This window comes from Panthera uncia (assembly GCF_023721935.1).
Source record: "Panthera uncia isolate 11264 chromosome C1 unlocalized genomic scaffold, Puncia_PCG_1.0 HiC_scaffold_4, whole genome shotgun sequence".
In the NCBI taxonomy this organism is placed as follows: domain Eukaryota; kingdom Metazoa; phylum Chordata; class Mammalia; order Carnivora; family Felidae; genus Panthera; species Panthera uncia.
Window position 1 is genome coordinate 2,895,789 of NW_026057585.1, and position 27,910 is coordinate 2,923,698.

Sequence of the window (27,910 nt, forward strand, 5' to 3'; positions counted from 1 at the left end):
TTGAAGTATGTTCCATTTATCCTTACATTGTTGAGGGTTTTTTTTTTTTTTCAACGTTTTTTATTTATTTTTGGGACAGAGAGAGACAGAGCATGAACGGGGGAGGGTCAGAGAGAGAGGGAGACACAGAATCGGAAACAGGCTCCAAGCCATCAGCCCAGAGCCCGACGCGGGGCTCGAACTCACGGACCGCGAGATCGTGACCTGGCTGAAGTCGGACGCTTAACCGACTGCGCCACCCAGGCGCCCCTGTTGAGGGTTTTTAAAATCAAGAATGGATACTTTTTCTGTATCTATTGAGAGGATCATATGGTTCTTTTTTTTTTTAACTTTTTTTTAAATGTTAATTTATTTTTGAGAGAGAGAGAGACAGAGACAGAGCATGAGCCGTGGAGGGGCAGAGAGAGAGGGAGACACAGAATCCAAAGCAGGCTCCAGTTTCCGAGCTGTCAGCCCAGAGCCCTACATGGGGCTTGAACCCATGAACTGCAAGGTCATGACCTGAGCCAAAGTTGAACACTTTTCCGACTGAGCCACCCAGGTGCCCCTGAGGATCATATGGTTCTTATCCTTTTTTTTTTTTTTTTTTTTTTAATTAATGTAGTATATCATGTTGATTCATTTGCGAATATTGAACCACCTTTGCAGCCCAGGAATAAATCCCACTTGATCATGACGAATAATTCTTTTAATGTACTGTTGAATTTGATTTTCTAGTATCTTGTGAATTTTTGCATCCATGTTCATCAGGGATATTGGCCTGTAATTCTCTGTTTTAGTCGAGTTTTTGTCTGGTTTTGGAGCCAAGGTAATGCTGGCCTTGAGGAATGAGTTTGGAAGTTTTCCTTCCATTTCTATTTTTTGGAACAGTTTGACAAGAATAGGTATTCACTGTTCCTTAAATGTCTGGTAGAATTCTCCTTGGGAAGCCATCTGGCTATGGACTTTTGTTTGTTGGGAGACTTTTGATTATTGATTCAGTTTCTTATCTGGTTCACATTTTCTTTTTCTTCCTGTTTCAGTTTGGTAGTTTTTATGTTTCTAGGAATTTGTCCATTTCTTCCAGATTGCCCAATTTGTTGGCATGTAGTTTTTCATAATATTTTCTTATAATTGTTTATATTTCTGTGGTGTTCATTGTGATCTCTCCACTTACATTTGTGATTTTATTTGGGTCCTTCCTCTTTTTAATAAGTATAGCAAGGGGTTTATCAGTTTTATTAATTTCTTTCAAGAAACCGGCTGTTAGTTTCGTTGATCTGTTCTAGTGGGTTTTTTCGCCTATGTTGTTTATTTCTGCTCTAATCTTTATTGTTTTTCTTTTCTCTTCTGCTGGCTTTAGGTTTATTTGATGTTCCTTTTCTAGCTCCTTAAGTTGTAAGGTTAGGTTGTGTGTTTGAGACTTTTCTTGCTTCTAGAGGTAGATCTGTATTGCAGTCTATTCCCCTCTTAGTAGTCTTTTATGCATCCCAGAGGGTTTGGACCATTGTGTTTTCATTTTTTTTTTTTTTTTTAACGTTTATTTATTTTTGAGAGACGGAGAAACAGCACACATGGGGAGGGGCAGAGAGAGAAGGAGACAGAATCCAAAGCAGGCTCCAGGCTCTGTGCTGTCAGTACGAGCCCGACGCGGGGCTCGAACTCACAAACCGTGAGATCATGATCTGAGCCAAAGTTGGATGCTTAACCAACTGAGCCACCCAGGCGCCCCTAACCTATTTATTCTTTAGTAGGGTGTTCTTTAATCTCCATGTATTTGTGGTCTTCCCCAGTTTTTTCTTGTGACTTACTTCAAGTTTCATAGTGTTGTGTTCTGAAAATATGCATGGTATGATCTCAGTCTTTCTGTACTTGTTTAGGGCTGATTTGTAACCCAGGATGTGATCTATTCTGGAGAATGTTCCCTGTACACTTGAAAAGAATGTGTATTCTGCTGCTTCAGGATAAAATGTTCTGAATATATCTGTTAAGTCCATCTGGTCCAGTGTGTCAAAAGCCATTGTTTCCTTGTTGATCTGCTTAGATGATCTGTCCATTGCTGTAAGTGGGGTGTTAAAGTCCCCTACTATTATTGTGTTATTATCAATTAGTTTCTTTATGTTTGTTATTGATTTATATAGTTGGGTGCTTCCAACGTGGGGGTGTAAATATTTACAATTGTTAGGTCTTCTTGAGGGATAGACTGCTTAATTGTGATTAATGCCCTTCTTCATTTATTGTTAGTCTTTGGTTTGAAATCTAGTTTGTCTAATATTAGTATAGACACTCTGGCTTTTTTTTTTTTTTTTTGCCATTCATTAGCGAAATGAATGTTAGATGGTTCTCCATCCCCTCACTTACAATCTGCAAATGTCTTTAGGTCTAAAATGAGTCTCTTGTAGGCAGCATATAGATGGATCTTGTGTGTGTTTGTTTTTTGTTTTTGTACCTTAAATACCCTATGTCTTTGGATAGAGCATTTAGTCCATTTATGTTCAGAGTGATTTTTGGAAGATATGAATTTAGTGCCATTGTGTTACTTGTAAAGTTGGTATATCTGGTGATGTTCTCTGTTCCTTTCTAGTCTTAGTTGCTTTTTGTCTCCCCCCCCCTCCCCCACTCAAAGAGTCCCCTTTAATATTTCTTGTAGGGCTGGTTTAGTGGTCATGAGCTCCTTTAGTTTTTGTCTGTCTGGGAAACTCTTTATCCCTTCTATTCTGAGTAACAGCCTTGCTGGATAAAATATTCTTGGCTCCATATTTTTCCCATTCAGCATGTTGAATATATCCTGCCACTCCCTTCTGGCCTTCCAAGTTTCTGTAGATAGATCTGCTATGAACCTGATCTGTCTTGTCTTGTAGGTTAAGGACTTTTTCCCCCCCTTGCTGCTTTCAGGATTCTTTCCTACTCTGAGTATTTTGTGAATTTGACTGTGATTTGTCTTAGTAATGGCTGGCTTTTGTTGAATTTATTGTGAGTTTTCTGTGCTTCTTGGATTTCAGTATCTGTTTCCTTTACCAGATTAGGGAAGTTTTCAGCTATAGTTTGCTCAATAAATCTTTTGCTTCTTTTTCTCTCTCTTCCCCTCTCTTTTGTATCATAACATGATACAAATGTTATTACACTTTAAGGAGTTGCTGAGTTCCCTAAGTCTATATTCATGAAACAATACCTTTTTTTCTGTCTTCTTTTCAGCTTCAATATTTTCCATTGTTTTATCTTTTGTATTACTGATTTGTTCCTCTGCTTCATCATCCTTGTCATTGCATCCATTCAGTTTTGCGTCTTGGTTATAGCATTTTATTTTGGACTGACTAGTTTTTATTCTTTTATGCCTTCAGTAAGGGATCCTCTAGTGCCTTCTTTGCTTTTCTCAAGCCAAGCTAGTATCCTTATGATTATTGTTTTAAATTCTGGTTTGTATGCCATACTTGTATAAACCCTGGCCATGACTTCTTTCTGCTCTTTCTTTTGGGATGAATTCCTTCATCTTGTCATTTTTGTCTGAATCACTTTTTGTGTGACTGTTTTGTGTGATTCACACTTTTTGTGTGAAAGCCTATTGTATTTCTGCTCCTTAGAGTAATGGCTGTATTAAGAAAAGATTAAAAAAAAAAAGCTAGATCCTATTTCCCCTTAGAGCTGAAACTTTGCAGCACTCTATGATCAGTAGACATGGTGCACACAAGGGGTTTGTCCTGGTCTTCCGGGGGTAGGGCCTTTTGCACTGATTCTCAGGATGATTTGCCCTAGTGGAGAGTATGTACCTCCAGGGTGCAGGGCTAGGGGAGGGGGCTTGGTGTAAGTAGTATGGCCTCCACTGGGTGGCGCTGTTTTGTTCACTGAAGTCGGTGAGCTGGTGGGCAGTGTGGAGGGGACTGGTGTTTGCCCCACTGTCTCCTCCCTGGAGTGGGGAGTTTGTGCCCACCACTCTTCAGGAAGCCCTCACAGAAGAGCAAACAACCACCTCTTTTGTGTCCCCTGCTTCTGCCAGAAACCTACATTTACCCTGCTTGCAATCGACATGTCTGCCTGCCAGGCGGCACAGTTCTCTTGTGTTTTATTTCAGATGTGTGGCTGATTTTCAAAACTCCAAACTCCAAATTTTAGGGACCTACCAGTGACAGACCCTCACTGATCCTCTGGGGGAGGGTCTTAGAGCTTTTGGCGTTTGACGGTTTGTCCCAGGAAAGTGGTTCCATAACTGTGCAGTGGTTCAAAGTTTATGGTAAAGTGAAGCACAAAGCTGGCACCAAGGTTTGCTGCCCTCAGCTGTGTCTTTGTTCCTATGCTAGGGAACAGGGCAGCACGTTGATGCCACCAGTTCTTTTTGTCCCTGGGGAGGCTGAGCTGCCACTCCCAAAGGAGCTCCAAGCAGGGAGACTGTTTCTCTCCATGGAACCCAGGGGATTCTCAGACCACGCTGCCCACTCCAGGGTCTCCACCCTCTTTCCCCACAGGAGCACCCCTAAGCCCACTAGGAATGACCCTGGCGATGGCAAAGACATCTAAAACTTCAGACTTGGTGCTCCACTGCTTAGAATAACTTGTAGTAATCAGCCCCTTTCCTATTCCCAGTCATTGGTTTTGGGGAAGCGTTTTTCTTGTGCAGTCCCCTGTGTGCGCTCTCACTCTGTCTCTCTCTTGCCTCTCTCTGTGATCAGGGCTCCTTCCCCTTCCCAGCACCTGCACTTCTTTTCTCCCCCAAATCAACTCTGCAGCTCCTACCTTCTACAGTGTGGCCATTTTGTCTCCCACTAGTTGTGCAGTTTTGCTCTCTCAGTCCTCAAATCGATTTCTTGGGTGTCAGAATGATACGGTATTTATCTAGCTGTGTTCAAGGGACAAGGCAAGCTTAGGGTCCCCCTACTCCTCTACCATCTTAAGTCCTCTCCTAAAGTGTTAAGATTTTCTAAAATGTTGAAGAGCGCTTGGGAAAATTCTGGGAGGCAGAAATGTATAATTTTTTCCTTGATTTTCACAATAGTTGCATTCCTTGAAAATTCAGTATATTTTAAAACCACGTGTGAAATACTTTATGTGTAGAATGGAGTTGAGTTTGGGCTCAGTAAATTGTAGGCAGTTTTTCCCCAAGGGAATGTCCAGGCAGGACATTCAAAGATTATGCGTGTTGGAGGATAATTGTTTGTTGGGCCTGGCTATCCTCTGATTTTTTGCAAGATGATAAGCGCTTGGGAAGTTCCTATCTACTAAATATGAATGGTACCTCCCCACTTATTGCAACTAACAAAACTGTCTCCTTGGATTTCTAAATCACTATGTAGGAGCAATGTTGAGAACTCCTGATGTGAATTAGAAGTCCTTAGATGGATCTCAACGGTTAGTGTGTTATCTTAAGCTGTCTCCTTTTTTCTGTCTCTCTGTCCTCTGCTTTCTTGTGTTGGCATCATTATTGGATAGTTGCCCCTATTTAAAATGAAAGATGGCTGGTGGTAGCTCCAAGTTTACAAGAACATTACAACATTCATCCCAGAGGATATGTCCATCTATCACCCTTCAGGGAGGGCACTTGTCTTGGCTTGGGTTTTGTGCCCACACCTCTAGTGGGTAGGGGCAGTATTCTTATGCATTATTTTTGAGTTAAGGATCTACCCCCCGACGCACCCATATGAATATCTAGTTATTTGGAGCATAATTTATTGAATCATCCATCTGATTTAAAATGAAATCTTTGGGGCGCCTGGGGGGCGCAGTCGGTTAAGTGTCCGACTTCAGCCAGGTCACGATCTCATGGTCCGTGAGTTCGAGCCCCGCGTCAGGCTCTGGGCTGATGGCTCAGAGCCTGGAGCCTGTTTCCGATTCTGTGTCTCCCTCTCTCTCTGTCCCTCCCCCGTTCATGCTCTGTCTCTCTCTGTCCCAAAAATCAATAAATGTTGAAAAAAAAAATTTAAAAAAAAATAAATAAATAAAAAAAAAATAAAATGAAATCTTTATTGTATATACATTTCATACTTACCTGCCTTTGGATTGTCTGTTATGGTCTGTTGATCTTTATGTTCCTTTGCTTGTACCTTACTGATTTACTTTTTATAATTTTATAGTATGATTTGGTATCTACTGGTGAAAGTCCATTTCGTTATTGTCCTTTTCCAAAAATGTCTTGATGCTTCTCTTACATTTACCCTTTCACGTGGATTTCAGATGCAATCTGTCAGTCTCTACCCCCTCTCCCATCCCATTGGGATTTTGATTGGTAGTGCATTGGATTTATATATTAACTTGGGGACAGTCGGCATTTTTTATAATATTAAAACTTCTCATCTAGGTCTGCAGCTCATGTCTCAATTTATTTGGTTCTGTTGTGATGTTATTCAGCAAAGTTTTATACTTTAACGATATTTATTTATTTATTTATTTATTTATTTATTTATTTTTGAAGTTTATTTATTTTGAGAGAGAGAGCATGCCAGAGTGCGTGCAAACTGGGGAGGGGCAGAGAGAGGGAGAGAGAAAATTCCAAGCAGGCACCATGCTCAGTGGCGAGCCTGACACAGGGCTCAATCACACAACTGAGATGATGACCTGAGCCGAAATCAAGAGTCAGTCTCTTGAGCAGCTGAGCCACCCAGGCTCCCCTCTTTTAACTTTTTTTTCTTTTAGAGAGAGCATGAGTGGGGCAGAGGGAGAGAGAGAGAGAGAGAGTGAGAGTGAAAGAGAGTTCCAAACAGGCCCCGTGCTCAGTGCTGAGCCCAATGCAAGCCTCAATTCCATAACCATAAGATCATGACCTGAGCTAAAATCAAGAGTTGGACCTTAACCGACTGAGCCATCCAGGCACCCCTTTAACTGATTATTGCTGGAAAGCTTTTTGTTACCCAACCCTTGTATTTAATTGATTTCTATTATTAGGTGTAATTGTGTTCATTTTATTTCCTTGAGTTCTCTAGATTTGTGGTTGTATCACCCACAGGTACTGTGTTTTTTCCCTATTTATGCCTCATTATTTTTTATCTTGTGCATTGGCTATGTTATCACAACAAAGTTATCTAATAGTAGACATCCTTGTCTTATTCCTGACTTCACTGGGAGTGCATGTTTATTTGTGAAGCATATATACCTCTGATTCCTCACATATACACTGGCAGGTTAAGAAAGGTTTATTTTATTCCTAACTTATTAGGGGCTTTTAATTAGGAATGATTAGTGATAGGGGCACCTGGGTGGCTCAGTCGGTTAAGCATCTGACTTTGGCTCAGGTCATGATCTCGTGGTTTGAGAGTTCGAGCCCCATGTCGGGCTCTGTGCTGACAGCTCAGAGCCTGGAGCCTGCTTCGGACTGTGTGTCTCTTTCTCTCTGCCCCTCCCCTGCTCACGCTTGGTCTCTCTCAAAAAAGAGAAAAAAAAAAGAATTAAAAAAAAAGGAATGATTAGTGATTTTTATCAAATGCCCTTTGTGATCTTATCAAAGTGACTTTATAGTTTTCACCTTTAAACAATTAATGTATTTTATTAACTAATAGATTTTCTGATGTTGAACCCACACTGCAAGCTTTGAATAAAAACTACTTTGTCAAGAAGCATTAATCTCTTAATACATTATTGGAGTTAATTTGTTCCATTTATTTACTTATTTTGATTTTTGCATCTGTTCATAAGGGGGGGTGGCAATTTTTTGTGTGTTCTTTCTATTACATTTTGGTATCAAGATTTTGTTAGTTTGATAAAATGACCTGGAAGATTTTGCTGTTTTCTTATGCTTAGGCATAGTTTAAATAACATAGGAATTATCTGTTCCTTAAAGGTTTGATAGAAGTTACCTGTAGTTCCATCTGAGCCTGGCATCTTTTCAGGGACTAGATAGGTCTCTTACAACCTTTTCAGATACTTCTGGGGCTAATGGTCTAGGGTGGTGTTTTATTCATCTCTGTTCCCAGGTTTTAGAGTAGTGTCTGTTTTATAGTGGATACTAAATATATTTGTGTTGAATGAGTGGATAATTGGAATTATGTTTCTAAGAGGTATATGTAATACATGCATTAGTAGTAAGTGTGACTAAGAGTTTGTGCCAGGTGCTAGTCTGAGTGCATTACAGGTATTTTTTTGTTTACTCTTCACTATAACCCATGGAGAAGTTACTTTGAGACTCCATTTTACAGTAGCAACTGAGGCATAGAGAGGTTAGGTAAATTGCATGAGGTTATAAGGCCAGTTAAATATTGAAGCCAGAATATCGCAGAAGTGATGATATTTGTATTTGGTAAGATTATATATGTTCAAAAATATATATATACACAATATATACATTATATATTATATATATTATATATAAATATAATATTATATATATATAAATATTATATTTATATATAATATATAAACAAATCTAACAGTATGCTGTAGTCTTCCCAATTTTTTTTAAGAAAAGAATTAGGCATTTCCATATTTTGCTCAGAAACTTTCCTTCCAAAGCATACATACCAATATGTCAGTAAGTAGTACTTGAAAGTTTTTTGTTCACTTTCTTTTTCTTTTCCTTCATGTAAATGTAAATGGAGCACAACATATCTTTGTTGGTCGTATTATCTAGGGTCCTATTATTCTGCCATCTTAGCAGGTGTACCCTGATTGTTCTACATGATTATTACTCCATTGCCATAGTTGTCATTATATGTCACCCTATGTTTTGAAAACACATTACAGTTAGTTATTTTATAGATTTCTTTTTGGTTAGATTTTAGCTTGGTTTCTTCCTGATGATGGTTTGTCCTGTTGATTTGAGAGGAGTGTAACTTTTTATTTTGCTCATCAGGTTTTCAACTGGGGGTTTCTGTGGGCTACATCTCAGGCTCCTGTTCATTCCACTGATTCCACTGTAGACAGAGTATTTGTCATTTAAAAAATCAGATCTCAGAGATTAATTAGCCTTTGTGGGATTATTCATGTGTTCCTCACACCAATTTAGGGAGTTAGCCTGAAGTGAGATGTTTCCTTTGGCTTTTTCAATGACATGAGCGGAACCTCTTTGCAAATGTAAAGAAGGGTAGATCTCACTTTGTTCATTCATACTGCAGATGTTTGTTGAGCATGCCTAAAGTGTGTGCTCTTTCCTCTAATCTGCAGCTTTCAAATGATAGTTTATCCAGTTGTAATCAGGTGCTGAGTAGACTAGCTCTTCTTATCTAATCTTAAATGAATCTGACCTGTGCCAGAAGACTAATTTATTAATTTGCTCCTGGGGGTGTTATGTTTCAGCGACTGGAAAACTCATTTGTGCTTGTTAGCATAGTGCTGTCTTTGAATTTCTCTGATAACAAGAAATCAAAAGCAATTAGGTGGTTGCATGGTATGTGTAGAATAAACAAGGGAGATTGCATAGTCTTCAGGAGAAATTTCATTCAGTGTGAATGAGAAATTCACATTTCATTGTGACAAGTATAAGGAATTATTCACCTTTAAAGATTATTTTTTTAGGATGGCAAAATATTTATACTTGTCAGTTCTTTTCCTTGTCTGTATTAGATCAACACTCACACAATCATACTTTCCAGACTTCCTAGGGATTACTGCCTATTACTTTACATTTATTATAGTAAGACCTGTCTTTTAGTGTGTTGTACTCCTTTAACATTTGTTTTTTTATGGTTACATTTTAGCCTAGTGTTTTGATCAGCTATCTCTGAATCACTTTACAGGGCACATTACTTCTAAGGTTTGCTTCCTTAAAAATAAGTTCTCATGAAGTTAACCCTAGGTTTTGAGACCATAGTTTTCTGACCACTGATCACTACTCACATTTTAAAAATTAACTTTTTTGGTTATTTAAAAATATTAGGGTGGGGTTTATTATTATTTTTTTGATTAAAAAGGCAGCATTACCCAGAAATAGCTACAGTTACACCTTGATGCATAATCTTGTGGAACTTTTTAAATATCATACCTATGTCTGTATAATTGAAAAGGAATCATTCTGTACCTATTTTCCTATTTTATAATCCTCTTTTTTTTTTTAATCTTAATAGATTGTGTATGTCATTCAGTATATTTCTGGGCTCCATCTTGGAGTCATTGAATTGATTCAACAAACACTTGTATATTACTTTGCCAAATGTTATTCCAGGTAGTGACTGTACAGTAGTGAACAAAACAGTCAAAAGTTTATTGTCCTTGTGGAGCTTTTAATGGGAAAGTCAGACAAGCAAAATAAGTTAAATCAGTAGACTGCTAAGCAGTAGTAAATTCTATGGGAAAAAAGGGGAAGGGAGATTATGGAGTGTAAAGTTTCAAAAAGCGTAGTCAGCACAAGGCCTTATTGAGAAGGCATTTGAATGGACATAAATGAAGTGAGGTAATGAGCCAGGAATGTGCCCATAAGAAGAGGCCAGTTGGAGCAGAGTAAGTGAGAGGAGGAGTAGGAGGTAAGATCACAGAGAAGTAGGCTGGGTGTGGGGATGGGGAGAAGAGTATTAGATCCTGTAGAGCCTGGCAGACTACCGTAAAGGCTTTTATTCTGAGTGCAGTGGAAACCCATTGGAAAGTTTAGGGCAGAGAAATGACATGGTCTAACTTGTGTCTTAAAATGATCATTCTGACTGCTATGTTGAAAATAGAATGGGGGGCTGCAAAGAGTATAAGGGCAAGGGCAGAAGCAGAGAAATCATTTAAGAGACAGTTGCATTAATGTAAGCTAGAGATGCCAGTGGCTTGGATGAGGGTAGTGAAAAATGGTTGGATTCTAGATATAGTTTGACAATGGGCATAATAGGATTTGCTAACAGATTGGATATGAGGTGAAACAGAGTTAAGGATGACACTAAGGTTTTTGGTCTGAGCAACTCTGGAGTCACTATCAGCGGAGATGGGGAACACGAGGAATGGATTTGGGGGAGAAAATTTAAGAGTTTAGCTTGGGACATGATAAGTTTAGGTGCTTATTACACATTCAAGTGGTGATGTTGAGTGGGCAGAAGTCTTGGATGGAGGTAAAATTTGGAAATGTGGCTTGTATATGGTATTTAAAATTATAAAACTGGGTGAAATTTGTCAAAAGAGTCAAGACAGTAAATAGAAGAGCTCAGAGAATTGAGCCCAAGCCTGATGGATTAGAAATTTGGAAGATAAGGAGGAATAAGCAGAGGAGACAGAAGGGACAACCCCAGAACAAGGAGGAAAACCTAGAGAAAGGACAGCTCTGGAAACGAGGTGAAGACTCTTACCTCCTCTTAGCTGTGTCTTCCCTTCTGCACTCTGTGGATTGTTTTTTTATTATCTGTGGATTAAACACACACATCACACTCCCACCCATCCCCATTTTAGCTACCTATTACTTTTTTAGTAAGAGAAGATTTTATGTGGTTTTTTTTTTAAATGTTTATTTATTTTTGAGAGAGAGAGAGAGAGGGACAGAGGGAGAGAGGGAGACAGAGAATCTGAAGCAGGCTCTGCACCGTCAACACAAAGCCTGACGTGGGGCTCAAACCCATGAACCGTGAGATTGTGACCTGAACCGAAGTTGGATGTTCAACCGACTAAGCCACCCAGGTGCCCCAAGATTTTATGTTTTTAACAGCAGAATTCAGTGTAAATATTGCGTGTATCAGCTGAAGATAATCTCCTCACAATAGCTCTTAGACTTGCTGAAGCTACCCTGAGCAGCCTCTCTGTTTCTGCTGCAGAGATACGGAACCAACATCTGACTTCCAGGAAACAAGCAGCCAAGAAAGGGGAATCAGCAGCTCATTAGCTGAAAACATCCCTGGCAACCACAAGCATTTGTGCAGGGTCAGCGTTAGAGCAAGGCACGAGGCTTTCTCTCGAAGTTGATTTCTGCTATTTACTTACTGGTTAGTTCAAGCATGTGGTAATTTGCTCTTCTAGTTCTTAGGCAGCAAGGAGGGTATATTATTTATTGCTGTGTAACAGATTATTCAGAATTTAGCAGACATTGTCTCACAGTTTCTGAGGTTCAGAAACTTGGGAGCAGCTTAAGTAAGTGGTTCTAGTAAAGGGTTTCATGAGGTTATATTCAAAATATCAGCTGTGGCTGCAGGCATCTGAACACTCAACTGGAGCTGGAGGCTCTACTTCCAAAATAAGTCACTTGCATAGCTCTTGGCAGGAGGCCTTAATTTCTTACCACGTGGACCTCTTGCATAGGGCTCTTCCAGTGTCCTCATGACTTGACAGCTGACCTCACCAGAGTAAGTGATCCAAGAGAGAGAAAGGAAAAGGAAAGAAACCATAATGCATTTTATATCCTGATCTTGGAAGCCAAACACTGTCATTTCAGCCATATTTTTTCTGTAAGAAATGAGTCACTGGATCTAGCCCACATTCAAGGGGAGGAGAATTAAACTCCACCCCTTGAAAGGAGGAGTATTAAAGATTTGTAGACATATTTTAGAACTACTGTATTTCACTCTCTGGCCACAAATTACTTATATTTCTCCCATGTGCAAAATATACTCACATCCTCCCAAGATCCACAAAAGCCTTTTCCCACTGGAAATCCAGGTTGTTGAAATCCACACTCGGATGAGGCTCCTTGGGTATAGATCCTCAAGAACAGTTTCTTTTGATGTGAACACCTATAAATTAAAGAGACAAATTTTCTACCCCTCACACACCCAACATACAGTGATGGGATAGGCATACAATAAACAGGTATGGAGGTTCCTGTTTAATGTTTGTTTATTTTTGAGAGACAGAGTGAGAGCGGGGGAGGGGCACAGAGAGGGAGAGACACAGAATGAATCCAAAGCAGGCTCCAGCCTCTCAGCTGTCAGCACAGAGCCCGACATGGGGCTCAAACCCACGAACCATGAGATCATGACCTGCACGGAAGTTGGATGCTTAACCGACTGACCACCCAGGCGCCCCGAGATTCCTATTTAAAAAGGGAGAAAATGGGAGGCACCAAGAAGTCACTGATTTATAGCATTCTGATGTTATCTGTATAAATGTTGGCAGTTCCTTGATTAGGACTTAGTTCTCCTTTTGCCCAGGAATGCTGCTCTGTGGCTCTTGTTTCCTCCTTCTAGGCTCTTGGTTTCACCTTGTGAGTTATCTTTTCTTTTCCATGAAAAGTAGTCCAGGTTTGCAGCTGCATAGTTTTCTTAGTCTGTTTCTTGCCACTAGAGTTTTAAGGGCCCAAGAGGCTTCTTTTCATTTAGTTTTGCCTCTGTACCTTTTAATTTAAGCTGGCAGTGTTTTCTTTTTAAAACTTAGAGTCTCTTATGAATGTTACTGAGATTCATGCCTTTAGGAAAAGCCACACCCACATATCTTTTCCAGAGATAATCTCCTTTCTGCTTTGGGCTTCTGCTGGTATTGCTAAGGGACAGTACTTGTAGTGGGTAGAATTGTATTCTCCACAAAGACATGTTTAGGTCCAGGGGAGCCTGTGTGGCTCAGTTGGTTAAGCTTCCGGCTTCAGTTCAGCTCATAATCTCAGTTTGTGAGTTTGAGCCCTGCGTTGGGCTCTGTGCTGACAGATCAGAGCCTGGAGCCTGCTTTGGATTTTGTGTCTCCCTCCCTCTCTCTTCCTCCCCTGCTCACACTCTGTCTGTCTGCTGTCTCTCTCAAAAATAACTGAAGATGAAAATAAATAAATAAAATAAACGAATTAAAAAAAAAAAAAAAAAAGATATGTTTAGGTCCTGAACCCCACTACCTGTGAATGTGATATTATTTGGCATAAGGTCTTTACAAATGTAATCAAGTTAAAGGTGAGATCATAATGAGTTAGAGTGGGCCCAAATCCAGTGGCTGGTATTCTTAGAGAAATTTGGATACAGAAGACGCAGGAAAGAAAGGCACATGACAACCAAGGCAGAGATTAAAGTGTTTAAAAGCCAAGAAATAGCAAGGGTTGCTGGGAACCACCACAAGCTAGGAGAGAGGCATGGAACAGGTTTTCCCTGAGAGCCTCTAAAGGAACTAACCCTAACAACATCTTGATTTCAGAATCTGGCTTCCAAAACTATGAGAGAATAAATTCCTTTCTTTTTAAGCTGTATATTTGTGGGAATTTGTTATAGTAGTCCTTGGGAACTAATACAACACCCTTAGGCCTCTTGGAAGCCCAGTTGTTTGATTGAATAGTTCTTTAGGCTATGTAGATCTTTCTGAGGCCTTAACAAAGAATTTTGGTAACCACATGCTAGACTTCCTCATTAACCATTTTCTTTGGCCGTGCCCTGGATAGATTTGATCTTTGCTTGGAAGCCATTTCTTAATTTTAGTATCATTAACCATCTGGAGAGGCTGGGAATTTTCAGAATTATTTAGTCTTAACTCCTTTTTGTTGAACTATCCTCCTCTTTAAGGGCACCTGGCTGGCTCAATTGGAAGAATATTCGACTCTTAATCTCCGGGTTGTGAGGTTGAGCCTGTGTTGGGTATAGAGATTACTAAAAAATAAAACAAAATAAACTTTAACCATCTTTCCCTTTAATTTATCCCTCTCTTGCATTTTAATGTAAGCAGCAAGAAGAAGCCAAGAGGTACCTTCTGCCTTCTTGTCTGGACATCTCACTGGCTAGACTGTCACCCAGTTCATGAGCCACAACTTCTACTTTACATATTGTTATTGCTACTATGTAACAAGGATCACTTTCCCTCCAGTTTCCAAGATCTTTCTCACTTAAGCTCTCACCCATAACTTCCTCAAAGGCCATGATGCTTCTACTGTTTCTTCAAGGCTCTTCAAACTTTCACTGATACTCTTCTCACAGTCCTAACTTATACCCTCTTTTGGGTTCTAAATCTACTCCCACATTTTAGGTTTTTGTTACAACAGAACATACTTCTAGGCATCAAAATCTGGATTAGTTATCTATTGCTGTATAATAAATTACACTAGAGCTTAGTGACTGAAGATAACAAACATTAATCATCTCATAAGTTCTTTGGGTCAGGAATTTGGGACAGCTTAGCTGAGTGGTTCTGGCCCAGTGTCTTATGAGCTTACAGTTAAGACGTTGGCTGTTACTGCAGTCATCTGAAGGATCAACTGAGAATTACTCATATTCTGGCAAGTTAGTTCTGGCCATTGGGAGGCGGCTTCAGTTCCTTATCATGTGGGTCTTCACAGGACTGCTTTACGTGGCACTTTTCCAAGAAAGTGATTTAAGAGAGAGTGAAAGGAGGAAGCCACAATGCTTTTTATGACTAATCTTGAAAGTTGTCCTCTCATACTCCATTATCAAGAAGTAAGTCACAGTATGGGATTGGTATAAAAACAGACACCTAAATCAGTGGAATGGAATAGAGAGCTCAGAAATAAACTCAAAGGAGCCAAGAATATACAGTGCAGAGAAGGAGTCTCTTCAACAAATGACATTGGGAAAACTGGACAGCTACATGCAAAAGAATGAAACTGGACCACTATCTTAGGCCATACATAAAAATTAACTCAAAATGGATTGAATGTCAGACCTGAAACCATAAACCTTTTAGAAGAAAGTGTAAGCAGTAAGCTCCTTGACATTGATCTGGCAATGATTTTTTTTGGATCTGACTTCAAAAGCAAAGGCGACAATAGCAAAAATAGACAGGCTAACAAACTAAAAAGCTTCTGTACAGCAAAGGAAACCGTCAACAGAATGAAAAGGCAAACTACTGAATGGGAGACAGTATTTGCAAATCTGATAAGGAGTTAATAACCCAAATATAGAAAAAACTCATATAATGCAAAAAAGAAAAAGAAAAGAAAACCAATCTGATTAAAAAATGGATTGGAAGACCTGAATAGCTGTTTTTCTGAAGAAGACATACAGATGGCCAACACGTACATGAAAGTGTGCTCAACATCAGTAAGCAGGGAATTGGAAATCAAAACCACAGTGAAATGTCACCTCACACCTGTTAGAATGGCTACTATCGAAAAGACAAGAAATAACAAGTGTTGCCAAGGATGTGGAGAAAAGGAAGCCCTTGTGCACTCTTGGTGGGAATGTAAATTTGGTGCAGCCAGTGTGGAAAACAGTATGGAGGCTCCTCAAAAAGTTAAAAATAGAACTACCATATGATCCAGCAATTCCGCTTCTGAATATTTATCTAAAGAAAATGAAAACCTTAATTCAAAAAGATATATACACTCCTATATTCATTGCAGTGTTATTTATAATAGCCAAGACATGGAAACAACCTGTGTCTGTTGATGGATATGGTTAAAGAAAATGTGTTTTGTATAAATATACACCACACACACACAGCACATGCCCACAGGAATATTATTTGGCCATAAAGAAATGAAATCTTGTCATTTTCAACAACATGGATGGACCTTGAGGATATTGTGATAAGTGAAATAAGTTAGATGGAAAAAGACAAATACCATATGATCTCACTTATATGTGGAATTGTAAAAAAAAAAAAAAAAAGAAAGAGAGAGAGAAAGAAAAGCTCATTGATAAAGAGAATAGATAGGTGGTTGCCAGAGGTAGGGGGTAGGGTGTGGGTGAAATAGGTGAAGGAGGTCCAGAGGTACAGACTTCTAGTTATAAAATAAATGATGGGGATGTAATGTACAGCATCGTGACTATATCATCAGGGAAATGCAAATCAAAACTGCAAAAAGATTATAGTTCCTTATACTAATTATAGGTAATTACAGCATTATAGTTAATAATTATTACATATTTGCAAGTTGCTTAGAAAATAGATCTTAAAACTTATAATCACAGAAAAATATGTTGTAACTATGATGATGAATGTTACCTAGCCTTTTCGTGGTGATCATTTACAATATATACAGACATTGAATCATGTTATACACCTGAAACTAATACAATGTTCATGTGAAGTATGCCTCAATAAAAAAAGAATTAAATCACTAAGTCCATATACTCAAAGGAGGAACATAAAATAATATGTGGACAATTATTTTAAAACAAACACATAGTCTAGTTATCTACTGTTGAACTTTAGGAATAGGGAGAGTCTAATATTGGCTACTGCCATTGTTGTATTGACTGGCCTAATAAGAAAAGTGGGACCCAGGGGGTTAAAAGTATGTATCATATCAATTATATCTCCGTAAAGCCAGAGAAAAAAAGAGAAGGGGCACTTGGGTGGCTCAGTCAGTTGGGCATCCGACTTCAGCTCAGGTCATGATCTCACAGTTCATGGGTCTGAGCCCCATGTCAGGCTCTGTGCTGACATCTTGGAGCCTGGAGCCTCCTTCAGATTCTGTGTCTCCCTCTCTCTCTGCCCTCCCCCCCCGCCACTTGCACGCTGTCTCTCAAAAATAAATAAACATTAAAAAGAAAGAAAGAAAAATGTGCATATTATTCACAAAACAAATCTTTCTTCAGTCTTTTTCTTTTGCCCATTATCTCTGGGTAACAAAGATCAGTTCACCAGTATAAAGGACTGAGTAGATGCGCCATCTTAAGTATTGAGAATGACAAATGTCAGATGTGTGTGTATTTGTGTTTGTGTTAGAAGCAATTGAAACACCTTTTGAGGGCTAATGTAGTATGTTGCTAAATGTTTGTAAAATGGAATTATTCTGAAAAAAATTTTTACAGGGCTCTTTAAATAATATCTCATGTAGAAACCCAATGTGTAAAACACATAAAAATGGCATTACCGTTTACAGCCTGGGCCTAAATCCCAGTGGTTTAGCATCCTTTTCAGCCTAATACTGTTGCCAGAGGTCCAAGGAACATAGCTGGAAAACTACACCATGTAATCAGATTCATTTCAAGCCTAGTTCACAAACATCTATTAATACATAAGATCACGGAGCTCAGGAAGATAGCCATAATAGCAAAATAGCACTTTACCAGGTAGTTGACTGATTTCTGGTGCTACCTTTTGTACAATGGTAAGTGAGGACCCATGGTAGTTGGAGGAGTTGCTGATTGTCAGCCATAGATATCTGTAGAGTACTTTCATAAGTCTCTTGTCTTACCTAATTTTTTTTCCCCCTGCAACAGCATAATACAGCAGATATTTGCAGGATTCTTTGCAAATTCTGCAATTCCTGGATCCTCACATCCTTTTTCCTGGTAAGTAGCGAATTGCCTTCTGTCTTACTTTGCTGGAGCAGCAGCATTTTAGGTATATGTACCATTGTGAGAAAGAGAAAGAGCTGAATAGGTGAGTATATAGATTTGATTGGCAGACTGTTAGATTGCCTTTATTTGCTGAGCCCAAACTTAATCAGAACTTATTTTTTTATTGTTCAGTCTCCTGAGGACCATCCTGGTCCCCCAGGATGTCTGGGCACTGGAGGTGTCGGGTTTGGTTCATATTCTGGTTTGAGAGTTGTGTTGAGAGGGGAATGAGATGGTCCCTGCCAAGCTGGTATCTGACTTGCAAGTTTCTTCTGTAGGTTGTACGGAAAGATTTTATTCCTTAAGAATTGCTGAAATTCTTAAAGTAAGAAGGTATCTCAGGAGAAATAAAAGGCTGTATTTCAGTATCAGAGTGTCACTTAAGTATGATAGAAGTTAAGATGGAATTTCTTCTTGTCTAGGCAATCACATACCACTTCCGACTCCGCCTCGGAAGCCTCCTTTGCTCAGAGGGTCCTCGGTCCTTCCACTCAGTTACCCTATTTTCCAGCCTCTAGTTTCTTTTAACACGTTCCAGCCAAAGAGCTTGGACATCTGTCATCCAGGGTAGTGCACCAGCAGCTCCAAAAAGAGGGGCTGCCGAGTCCCTTTTGTAATTGCTCTAGGTTGTGATTCAGAGACCACTGTGGCCGCTTCTCTCCTTGAAAGCTCCTCATTGTCCAGGACCGTGGGCAGCCTCTTCGAATGAGGGAAGTCTGCTACAGATTTTGGCCAGTCACAGAGGGAAAACTCTCCTTAAAAAGCAGCTCCATCTATATTTACTCTACATGGGCGTAGAGAAGACAAACTTTTCTTAGCCAATAGGCAATGAGTCACTCTTTTCGCTCTGGTGTGTCATGTGGTATTTTAGGTAGCTTCACATTTTATGTTCTATTCGATTAAGTAAAAATTCCTTACTTAAAGAGAGTAAGAGACGACTTCTGGATAATCTCTTTGACCTTAAAAATACCGAGAAGTTCTTTGCCATTTGATTTTAGAGAACTAGTGACTTTCCAGCTCTGAGAGAGAACGGGATCTCCCAGTTTTTTCTGTGGTGTGAGGCAGAGCCTGGTCACTCCGTCTAATGCTGTCTGTCTCATCTCATGTATAGGAGCGGGATGCTGCACTCCAACCCTGGGGACTATGCCTGGGGTCAGACAGGGCTTGATGCCATTGTAACCCAGGTGAGGAGCTGCCTTTTGAGGGTGTCTGTTCAGTGTGTCTCATGGTTCCACAGGCTTCCTGCTTTCCTTCTGCTACTTTCTGAATGGCAGTCACTCTGCTTTCCCTAATATTTTGAGCTTGTGGGTTTCCATTTTACTGAAGGGATGAATGGTTTACGGGTTTAGTTTAGCATCCATGTACCTTCGAGGTCCTAGGGACTTTCTAGAAGATGGTTTCACCTCTGTAGGAAGAAAAGACTTCTCCTGTAACAAACAGTATTTTGTATTTTTGGCCTCTTGTTCAGTCCTGTGAGGATCCTGTTAACAACTACTTCACAAAAAAGGAGGGTCTCCTCACATGTTTGAAGCAGGGATTTCTGCTAGATGGAGCAAAGTAGGGGAAGGAAGCAGAGAAAAAGGTATTCCCATGACATATATAATCGCTTCCACTTATTTATGTTTATTTTAGTTTAAATAGTTTTCATTTCCCTTGTGGATTGCTGAGAATAGAAAGCATGTCATTTATATCCAAATCTTCTCATAGGCAGTAATTTACCTATTTCTTGGCTTACTTGATGCTACTTTCCATACTCTTACCCTTTTATTTCTTCCAGCAGAATGAAGTTTTTAGACCAGTTAAGTATTACCTTTTGTTCAGTTTTAATTTTACTCCTGACATCACAACCCTTATGCTGCCTCTGAAATTGCTTTATGCCCAAAGGTGGGCCTTGCAATGATGGGTTTGTCTGTAGGGTTATACTGATGTCACTCTGAAATTGTAAAGCAATTACAAGTGTTCCGGCAGCAGGAAAGGGGAAACCCAAGCCTCTCAGAGCCTTGCAGAAGTAAGAGCAACTAACATTTCTAATATATGCACTGTTTGTTCTCAGCTGGAGCAGCTCCCTCCCCAGGGATGGTAGGATGTCTGCCACTTCTTCTTCTTTTTCTTTTTCCTTTTTTGTAGCTTTTAGGACAACTGGAAAACACAGGGCCTCCCCCGGCTGACAAAGAAAAGATCACATCTCTTCCAACAGTGACAGTAACTCAGGAACAAGTTGGTAGGTTCATTTCCATACTTCTTCTGTCAAATCTGATCTCCGTTCAAAATCGCAGCACCTTCCTGTACTAAGGATCTTCAGGTGAAGCTGTAGCACTCCTAACTAAAATTGCTACTTGGTGCCGTAAGTGGAAGATAGGGCCTACCTTTTCATTTAGGGTTAGTCTTTTTTTTTTTTTTTTTTTTTTGTGTGTATTTTTTTGTGAGAGAGAGAGAGAGAGAGAGAGAGAGAGAGAGAGAGAGAGAGAGAGAACGCACGTGCACGAGTTGTGGAGGGGCAGAGAGAGGGAGAGAAAATCCCAAGCCTGACATGGGGTTTGATCCCATGAACTGTAAGATCATGACCTGAGATGAAATCAAGAGTCGGACGCTTAACTGACTGAGCCACCCAGGCACCCCAAGACTTGATTTTTTGAAGAACTTACTAGGGGAAGCAAAACTCAACTAAATGATTAGAAAACGGTACAGGAGCACCTGGGTGGCTCAGTCAGGTAAGCATCTGACTCTTGATTTCAGATTAGGTCATGATCTCACAGTGGTGAGATCAAGCCCCACATTGGGCTTGGGGCAGACAGCCGGAACCTGCTTGGGTCCTGTCTCCCTCCCTCTCTGTCTCTCTCCCTTTCTCTCTCTCTCTTTCAAAATGAATACACATAAAAAACAGTACCAAAAATAGTATTGAGTAGATGATACTGAGGAAGAGAAAAAAAATTGGAGGCTGAGAATTTGTTTCACATTTATTCTGTCAGATACAGTCAGGTACATTAGATACAGTTTTTTTACTTTTAAGCACTGAAGGAATTTAGTGACAAGGAACATTATTTCGAACTGGTAGTTTCTTGCACTACAAATTCCTGTTTAGAGTCAGAAGATTTAAAAGACAGGATAGGCCATCTCAGAGAGGTCATTCTGTTCAAGGAAGAGTATGAACCAGTGTGAGAATGTCAGCATGGGCATAGTGTCTGGACCAGGGAAAAGGAGAGTGGCCTGATGAACCCTGAAATGCAGTCTGGTTTGGGAGCATGGGAGGTATGATTGGGTAGAAAGGCCTTGTTTGAGCGGACGTTGAAACTGGCAGAGTAGTTAGGGCTGGATGTTTTAGGTAGCAGGCAAGTTTTATAGGTCCCCAAATGGAGGATTGAGGGAATTTAGGTGCTCTTTAGGGAAGATTCGGCTGGAGGTATTATCTCAAATAGATTGGAAGGCAAAGAAAGCAGAAACGGGGATTCAAGGGGCTGCTGCAACATCCAGGCGGGGTGCAGGTGACAGTGGCAATGCTAACAGATGGGGAAGGGTAGACTCAATATCACTTTGAAGAAAGGCTTTCATCACCGATTGCCTAATGGGAAGAGAGGGAAAAGGGTCAAAGATGACTGTCAGATTTTGCAGCTCAGGAACTACAAGAGGCGGTGCTGCCATCTATCAGGGTGGAGGATTGTAACCACCGCCCTCACCCCACCCCTGGTCTAGTGGGGTTTGGGGATGGAAGTGATGTGATGGTTTTCATTTTGAATTTGGTGATTTTGAGGTGCCAGCTGGGGGGGTGCTCTGAAGCTAGTATTAGGGGAAATGAGCTGCTTGCAAAGCATAGGATAAATTTGGAGGGTTGAAGGCTGGGGTCAAGGATACCTACTTCCTGGGAGGCTGTTCCGGTGGACCAGTCATAAGAAATAAAAGGTGGAATTGAGGTAAAGGTGTTAGATAAGAGTGGAGAGGAAAGAGTGACTCTTGGTAGTCTTATTATTCCGGGCCCTTGAGTGCTATGGGCATGTATGTAGCACATGCTGGCCATTGGAGAGGAGGAGCTGGTATCATTAGCCAGACTTGGGAGACCCCAAGTTTGCTGCCTGGTACTCCCAGGTTAGTGTGTAGCCATTTCCTCACAGAGGGCTTCTTGTCTCTGGACTTGGAGCCTGAGCTGTCCTTGGGCTTTGCAATTCTGCAGCACCACCTCCTGGTACAGCTTTTAGTTAACTTGTCCAGAGGGCTTTAGGACAACCACTCTGAAAGAGGACGCGAAATGTGGAAAATGGCAGGGTTAAAGTGGCTTGAGACACTGACTGGGAACTGCTGAGATTGCTCAGATATATCCCGTGGTTGTAGTGGACAGATTGCCTGTGTTTCCTCAGTAGAAACTGCCAGAAGGATATCACACGTCTGGGAAGATGCTTTCCCTGTTTTACTTAACAGATCATCCAAGCCCCGGTTTATTTTTTGCAAGCCTCGATGTTGAAAAGTAGGCCTTTCTGGACTAAGCCCGTTCGTCGATCCTCCTTTTCACAAAAGTCCCTTTCTACTCCCAGCTCCTCCCCCATGGTGAAGCACAGTTTGTGCTTCCTACCTCCACCTAGGGTACACTTTGTATCTTTTCTTATGCATTCCTCTGGACTAGTTTTTTCTTCCTTCTTTTTGCTCGCTTACTTTAGAAGGCATTTCCTCCTCCCAACAGATATGGGTTTAGAGTGTCCAGTGTGCAAAGAAGATTACACAGTTGAAGAGGAAGTCCGGCAGTTACCCTGCAACCACTTTTTCCACAGCAGTTGTATTGTGCCGTGGTTAGAACTGGTGAGTACAGCCGGCTCTCGTGTGTGATGGGCTGTCTCTGCCAGCCACATCTTCTGGGGCGGGGCAGGGCGGGAGGTGGTCCCGGGTTAACAGAGAGCCAAGGAGAGCAGATTTTAGTCCCTTCCTAACTCCTGCTGGTGCTGTCACTGTTTTTTAGATCACTCTTATGTTTGGAAACTTCTCTGACCAGAGGTTACCAAACCACAGCCTACAGGTCTCGGGCCTGCCACCTGTTTTTGTAAAGGAAGTTTCATTGGAACACAGCTACGCTCATTTGTTTACCAATTGTCTGCATCTACCTTTGTGCTGCGTCAGCAGAGTTGAGTGGTTGTGACCCAGGCAGTATGGCCTGCCAAGTCTAAAATATTTATTACCAGTTCCTTCACAAAAAGTTTCCTAAGGGGCGCCTGGGTGGCGCAGTCGGTTAAGCGTCCGACTTCAGCTCAGGTCATGATCTCGCGGTCCGTGAGTTCGAGCCCCGCGTCGGGCTCTGGGCTGATGGCTCGGAGCCTGGAGCCTACTTCCGATTCTGTGTCTCCTTCTCTCTCTGCCCCTCCCCCTTCATGTTCTGTCTCTCTCTGTCTCAAAAATAAAAACGTTAAAAAAAAATAAAAAAAAAAAAAACAAACAAAAAGTTTCCTAACCCTTGCTCTAGACCATGTCAGGTCACCATATCTGGTTAGTTCTGTTTGGTGACGTGTGGTAGTTGTTGTTAAGCTCCTGGCCTGGAATTCTGTCATTTCTGTTTCAAGGTCCATTTGAACATGTGCTGGTGTTCCATCTTTGAGCCCAGTGTGTACTGTGCAAGAGTGCATGCCCTTTTTGTCTTTTGGCCTGCCAGCTCTCAGGGTTTCTTAAGTGTTTTAGCACCTCTGGCTTCTCAGGCCAGGCTGTTTACATGGACCGATTTCCTTCTGTTGCAGCATGACACGTGTCCTGTGTGTAGGAAGAGCTTAAATGGTGAGGACTCTACTCGGCAAACCCAGAACTCTGAGGCCTCTGCAAGCAACAGATATAGCAGTGACAGCCAGCTACACGACCGATGGACTTTCTGAAGCTGAAAAGCCCGCATCTGAGCCACAGCTGTGGTAGTCTTCTTATCACAGCTGTCAATTGTATCAAAACAGAAAAGTAGTAGGTGGATTTAGGAATCGCATAAGAAACCCCAACCCATAATATTAATGCAGTGAGTGTTTTTTCTTCTCTCAATTTAAAGTTAGTATCTACAGATGGAATTGTATCTACAACCAAATGCCTCTGATTCCTGAATTCATAGTGATACTTTTATAAGTGTGAAACTTGATTATGTGGGTTTCCCCTGCCAGAATAGAATCACTCTACCTTAAAGTCTAGCGAGGGTCCCACCATCTGTCATGTTACCTTGTAGTGGATGTTTCCACTTCCTGATCTAACCTCCAGCCTACCATTAGTGTATTTGATAGTAGATACAGTGGAACCACAGCCCTAAAGTCCTGCTGATAAAAAGTCTTCCTGTTTTAATTGTACAAAAACATCTGCTCTTGGCCACATTAGCCACCAAGCGAGGTCAGGTTAATTCAGGAATCTGAGACAAATGATTTTGTTTTTGTTTTGAATCCTCAGAAAATCAAAGAAAAATTGGTGGGGAGGAGAAAGTGGCTTATCGTTGTACTCTCTGGTTTTCTCATTTTAATTTTTAAAGACTACTTCACAAGGTGCAGTTTCTGCAGAAGCCAACATGACGCATCTTAGAAATCTTACGTTGGTGGGAATCTGATTCTGGTTCCTTTTGGAAATGACTTGGGCAGGGTACAGGCACAGAAGGACAGATATTTGAAATCTTTAGTTCTGGAGCTTTTTTAAATGACCCGCAACTCATTGTTTACTGCCTTTTGTCATGGGGACCTTAAAATAGTTTCCCTCAGAAGAGGAATTACTTCATTACTGCTTCTACAGCCAGTTCACTGTTTTTAGTAATTCATTGGTCTTCAGAAATTGAGATTTCACATTGTCTCATTTTAATTTTTTTAAGCCCTTTTTATCATCTCTGAAATCTTTCTGTTCTGCTTGGTTCTGGCTGTACTTGAAATCAAACTGATTATTGTGATCATGCCCAAAACAACTTGGCCTTGGAGAGGTGGGCCTTCGATTTTCAGCCTAACAATGTCTCATTGCACATGCACATGCTCTTTGAAGCATTTAAGTGTTTAAAGTTGAATAAATGAAGACGATCAAGAATGTTGTTGGAACTTCAAAGTCTCAAAAGGAAATGGTGGGGACATGTAACCACTGTTAGTGCATGTCACAGGGGCCCCTGTTTGGTCACATCAGCCCTTCACAATTTGGAATGAGCAGAACAAGACGGCCACTCTTTGATGAGTCTCTCCCTTGGCTACGACTCTTTCCTCAATATTTGTTGGCCATCATACACTGGTTTGGGGGTGAAGGAAGGGAGTTAGAGATATCTTTGATGGAGGGTAAACATGTAGGGGAGGGAAGAGAGAAAGTGGGAGAATGGCTTGCTAAATTAACAGCCTGCCTCTAAAATTGTCACCACAAAGGTATGATTTAGGTTGGGCCCAGAGGGAATAAAAGATGTTTTCTCCTGTGTCTCTCATGTCCTACCTTGGCAGAGATTGTTTCTTTGGAGACCGTGAACTATTTACTGTGCACATTGATGGGTAGCCTCAAACTGCACATCAGTTTTGAATGGGGGACAGGGTCAAGAAGCTGGGGGGGAGGGGAGGAGGTATATTCTGAATATTTAATGGCCACTACTTAGATGGAGAAAGGCCATGTGCTGACAGAGCACATGGTAGTTTTCAAGTAGAACAGCGTTTGCTGTGTCAGAAAAATTAGGATAATTGTGTCCCTGTTAAGAGTCTGGAGATGCCAGGACAGGCCGTTGTATTTTTACTTCAGCTAGAAAACTGGAGAACAAGAGCAGATCTGAGTCATTTCACAAAGGGTCAGAAACAAAGTGGTAGGTACGGAATTACCTTTTTAATACACAGAATAGCAAATAGTGTCAGTCTCAGCTGAAATTTTCTTCACTTGTTTTGCTCTGATAAGAGGGCATGAGGCTTTTTTTTTTTCTTCCTGTTTCCTGTACCCCTCCCACTTAATGAGTCTTTGTGTTTTATCCTAGGAGGTATCTTGGAGTGCCAGGTTAATTTAGGTTAAGGTGTGGACTAGGGTACCGTTCTCCAGAGAAACAGTCAGTAGGGCAATAAGGTGTGTGTGCGTGTGTGTGTGTGCACGCGCACGCACACACGCTTAGAATTTTATTATAAGGAATTAGCTTGGGTGATTATGGAGACTAAGAAGTTTTCAAGATCTTGATCCAGCAGCCAGCTTATGGTGTAGTTCTAGTCCAATTCCCAAAGGCTTGAGTACTAGGAGAGCCAGTGGTTTAATTCCAGTACAGAAGCTGGTGGAAATTTTGAGAACTAAGGAAAGCCTTTTTAGTTTGAGTCCAAAGGCAGGAAAAGACCAGTGTCCTCACTCAGGCAAGAGGCGCTCCCCCTTGCTAGCAGAAGCGTCAGACATTTTGTTCTAGTTGAGCCTTTGACTGTTTGGATGAGGCCCACTGGCACTGATGTTCTTTCTGAGAGCAGTCTGTCTGCTCTAATCAGTCTACCTATTCAGATGTTAACCTTACCAGAAAAAAACCCTCACAGACACACCCAGAATAATGTTTGACCAAATATTTAGGTACCCCTTGGCCCAGCCAGGTTGACACATAAAATTAACCATCGCAGGAGGAAAAATAGAAATGATGCACCCAGCAGAGTGATACTCATCCCACTTAAATTTTACCAAGTAAACAGTGTGTCTGTATCAGAAATGTCTGCTTTGCTTAGAGGCCTCAGTACCAGGGTTAAAAAGTGAAAGAAATGTAAACGGAATGAGAGCCAGTTTGCTGTGTACAGCATACATCTATTTTTCTTCCTTAACCTGAAATAACCTGGAAGAAATCTGAGATGCCTCCCATTCTAGGAAGAAACATTGTAGATTCATTAGTCTCACACCAGAACATGGCTACGGCTAAGAGTTTATTTCCAGGAATGCTTTGCTTTTAAATGTTTCAAACAGTTTAGATATAGTGCCCAAGGTGGACAACTACATAGCCTGGACTTTTCAGATGTTCGTTCTTTTCCGGTTGGAACGCTTTACAGACTCAGGAGTCTGGGGTCTTAATAGCCAAGGAGAGAGATTTAGCTCTCCCTGGTTGTTAAAGAGAAGAGGAAACAGGTGCAGTTTCAGATCTTGAGTCCTTCTACTTGAGGCCTTTACATTCATACTAAATGGCCTGTAGGTTCCATGCAGAGCTAAACAGATTGTTTTCTTATTCATAAATGTCTTTTCTTTATTTTCCCTTTGTCCACTATCATTTGAAATTAGAGGGGAAGAAAAGTATTTTGGAGAGACCACCTAGAGCTTGGTAAATTTAGAAGTTGGGAAGTAATACAGGACAACTCCTTACTGGCCGCCAAGTGATGATCGCTTCTCGGGTAGTTTTCCCCCCGAGGGGTTAGTCTAACTCTCGTTCGTATGGGTCAGTTCTGGCTGGACAGAACTGCTCAGTTAAGTGGGAAGGACAGAGTGGTGAACATTTAGCTGGAATCTCCAATGTCTTTAAAGTTTCTAAGCTAACAAATTGGGAGCAGGGAGGAGGAATAAACCTGGCTTCAAAAATTCTGTTTCCCTCCAAGCTCCTACTGTCAGTTCTCTGAAGAGTTGGGAAATGTGGAGGATCCAGATGGCAGCTTGCCTCTGTTGCTATAGCTCCTGGAGTCTTTCCTTACAATGTTCTGATTTATAATTAAAAGGAATTACTCTGGGTGGGGGATGTGGAGATGGCTATGAATTAAATAGCTTCCTTAGCTTATTAGAAATTTTAGTTGTCAACAGTTGCTGTCCAACAGTTAAGCAAGTGCTTGTTACATGTTTTCTTTGAGCAATACTCTCTCTGATCCAATAATTAGCTCTCAAGTTCGAAGGACTTTTTCTGGGGAAGAATTTGTTTCTTTTTCGCAACAACTCTCACTTTGGTTAGGTAGCTAATAGGAGAAACAGATTCCGTGTCTGTGTGCGTTTAAAGACATTGGAGATTCCAGCTAAATGTTCACCACTCTGTCCTT

The 27,910-nt window shown here is 40.9% G+C and overlaps 1 protein-coding gene across 4 annotated transcripts in view; it reads left to right on the forward strand.

Moving 5' to 3' along the window:
- Nucleotides 1–27,910, forward strand: part of RNF115 (ring finger protein 115) — a 94,633-nt gene that overhangs the window by 59,436 nt on the left and 7,287 nt on the right. For 3 of the 4 annotated variants that reach the window (XR_007454625.1, XR_007454626.1, XR_007454627.1), the window contains 5 exons: nt 17,883–17,954; nt 19,114–19,186; nt 20,130–20,223; nt 22,672–22,787; nt 23,711–23,973. Coding sequence is in view for 1 of the 4 variants with exons in the window: in XM_049616462.1 (XP_049472419.1) it covers nt 17,883–17,954; nt 19,114–19,186; nt 20,130–20,223; nt 22,672–22,787; nt 23,711–23,842 (487 nt within the window). In the remaining 3 variants the exon portion in view is untranslated. Of the gene's footprint in view, nt 1–17,882; nt 17,955–19,113; nt 19,187–20,129; nt 20,224–22,671; nt 22,788–23,710; nt 26,488–27,910 lie in introns of those variants that run through there. The other variant, XM_049616462.1, reaches the window with a different exon arrangement.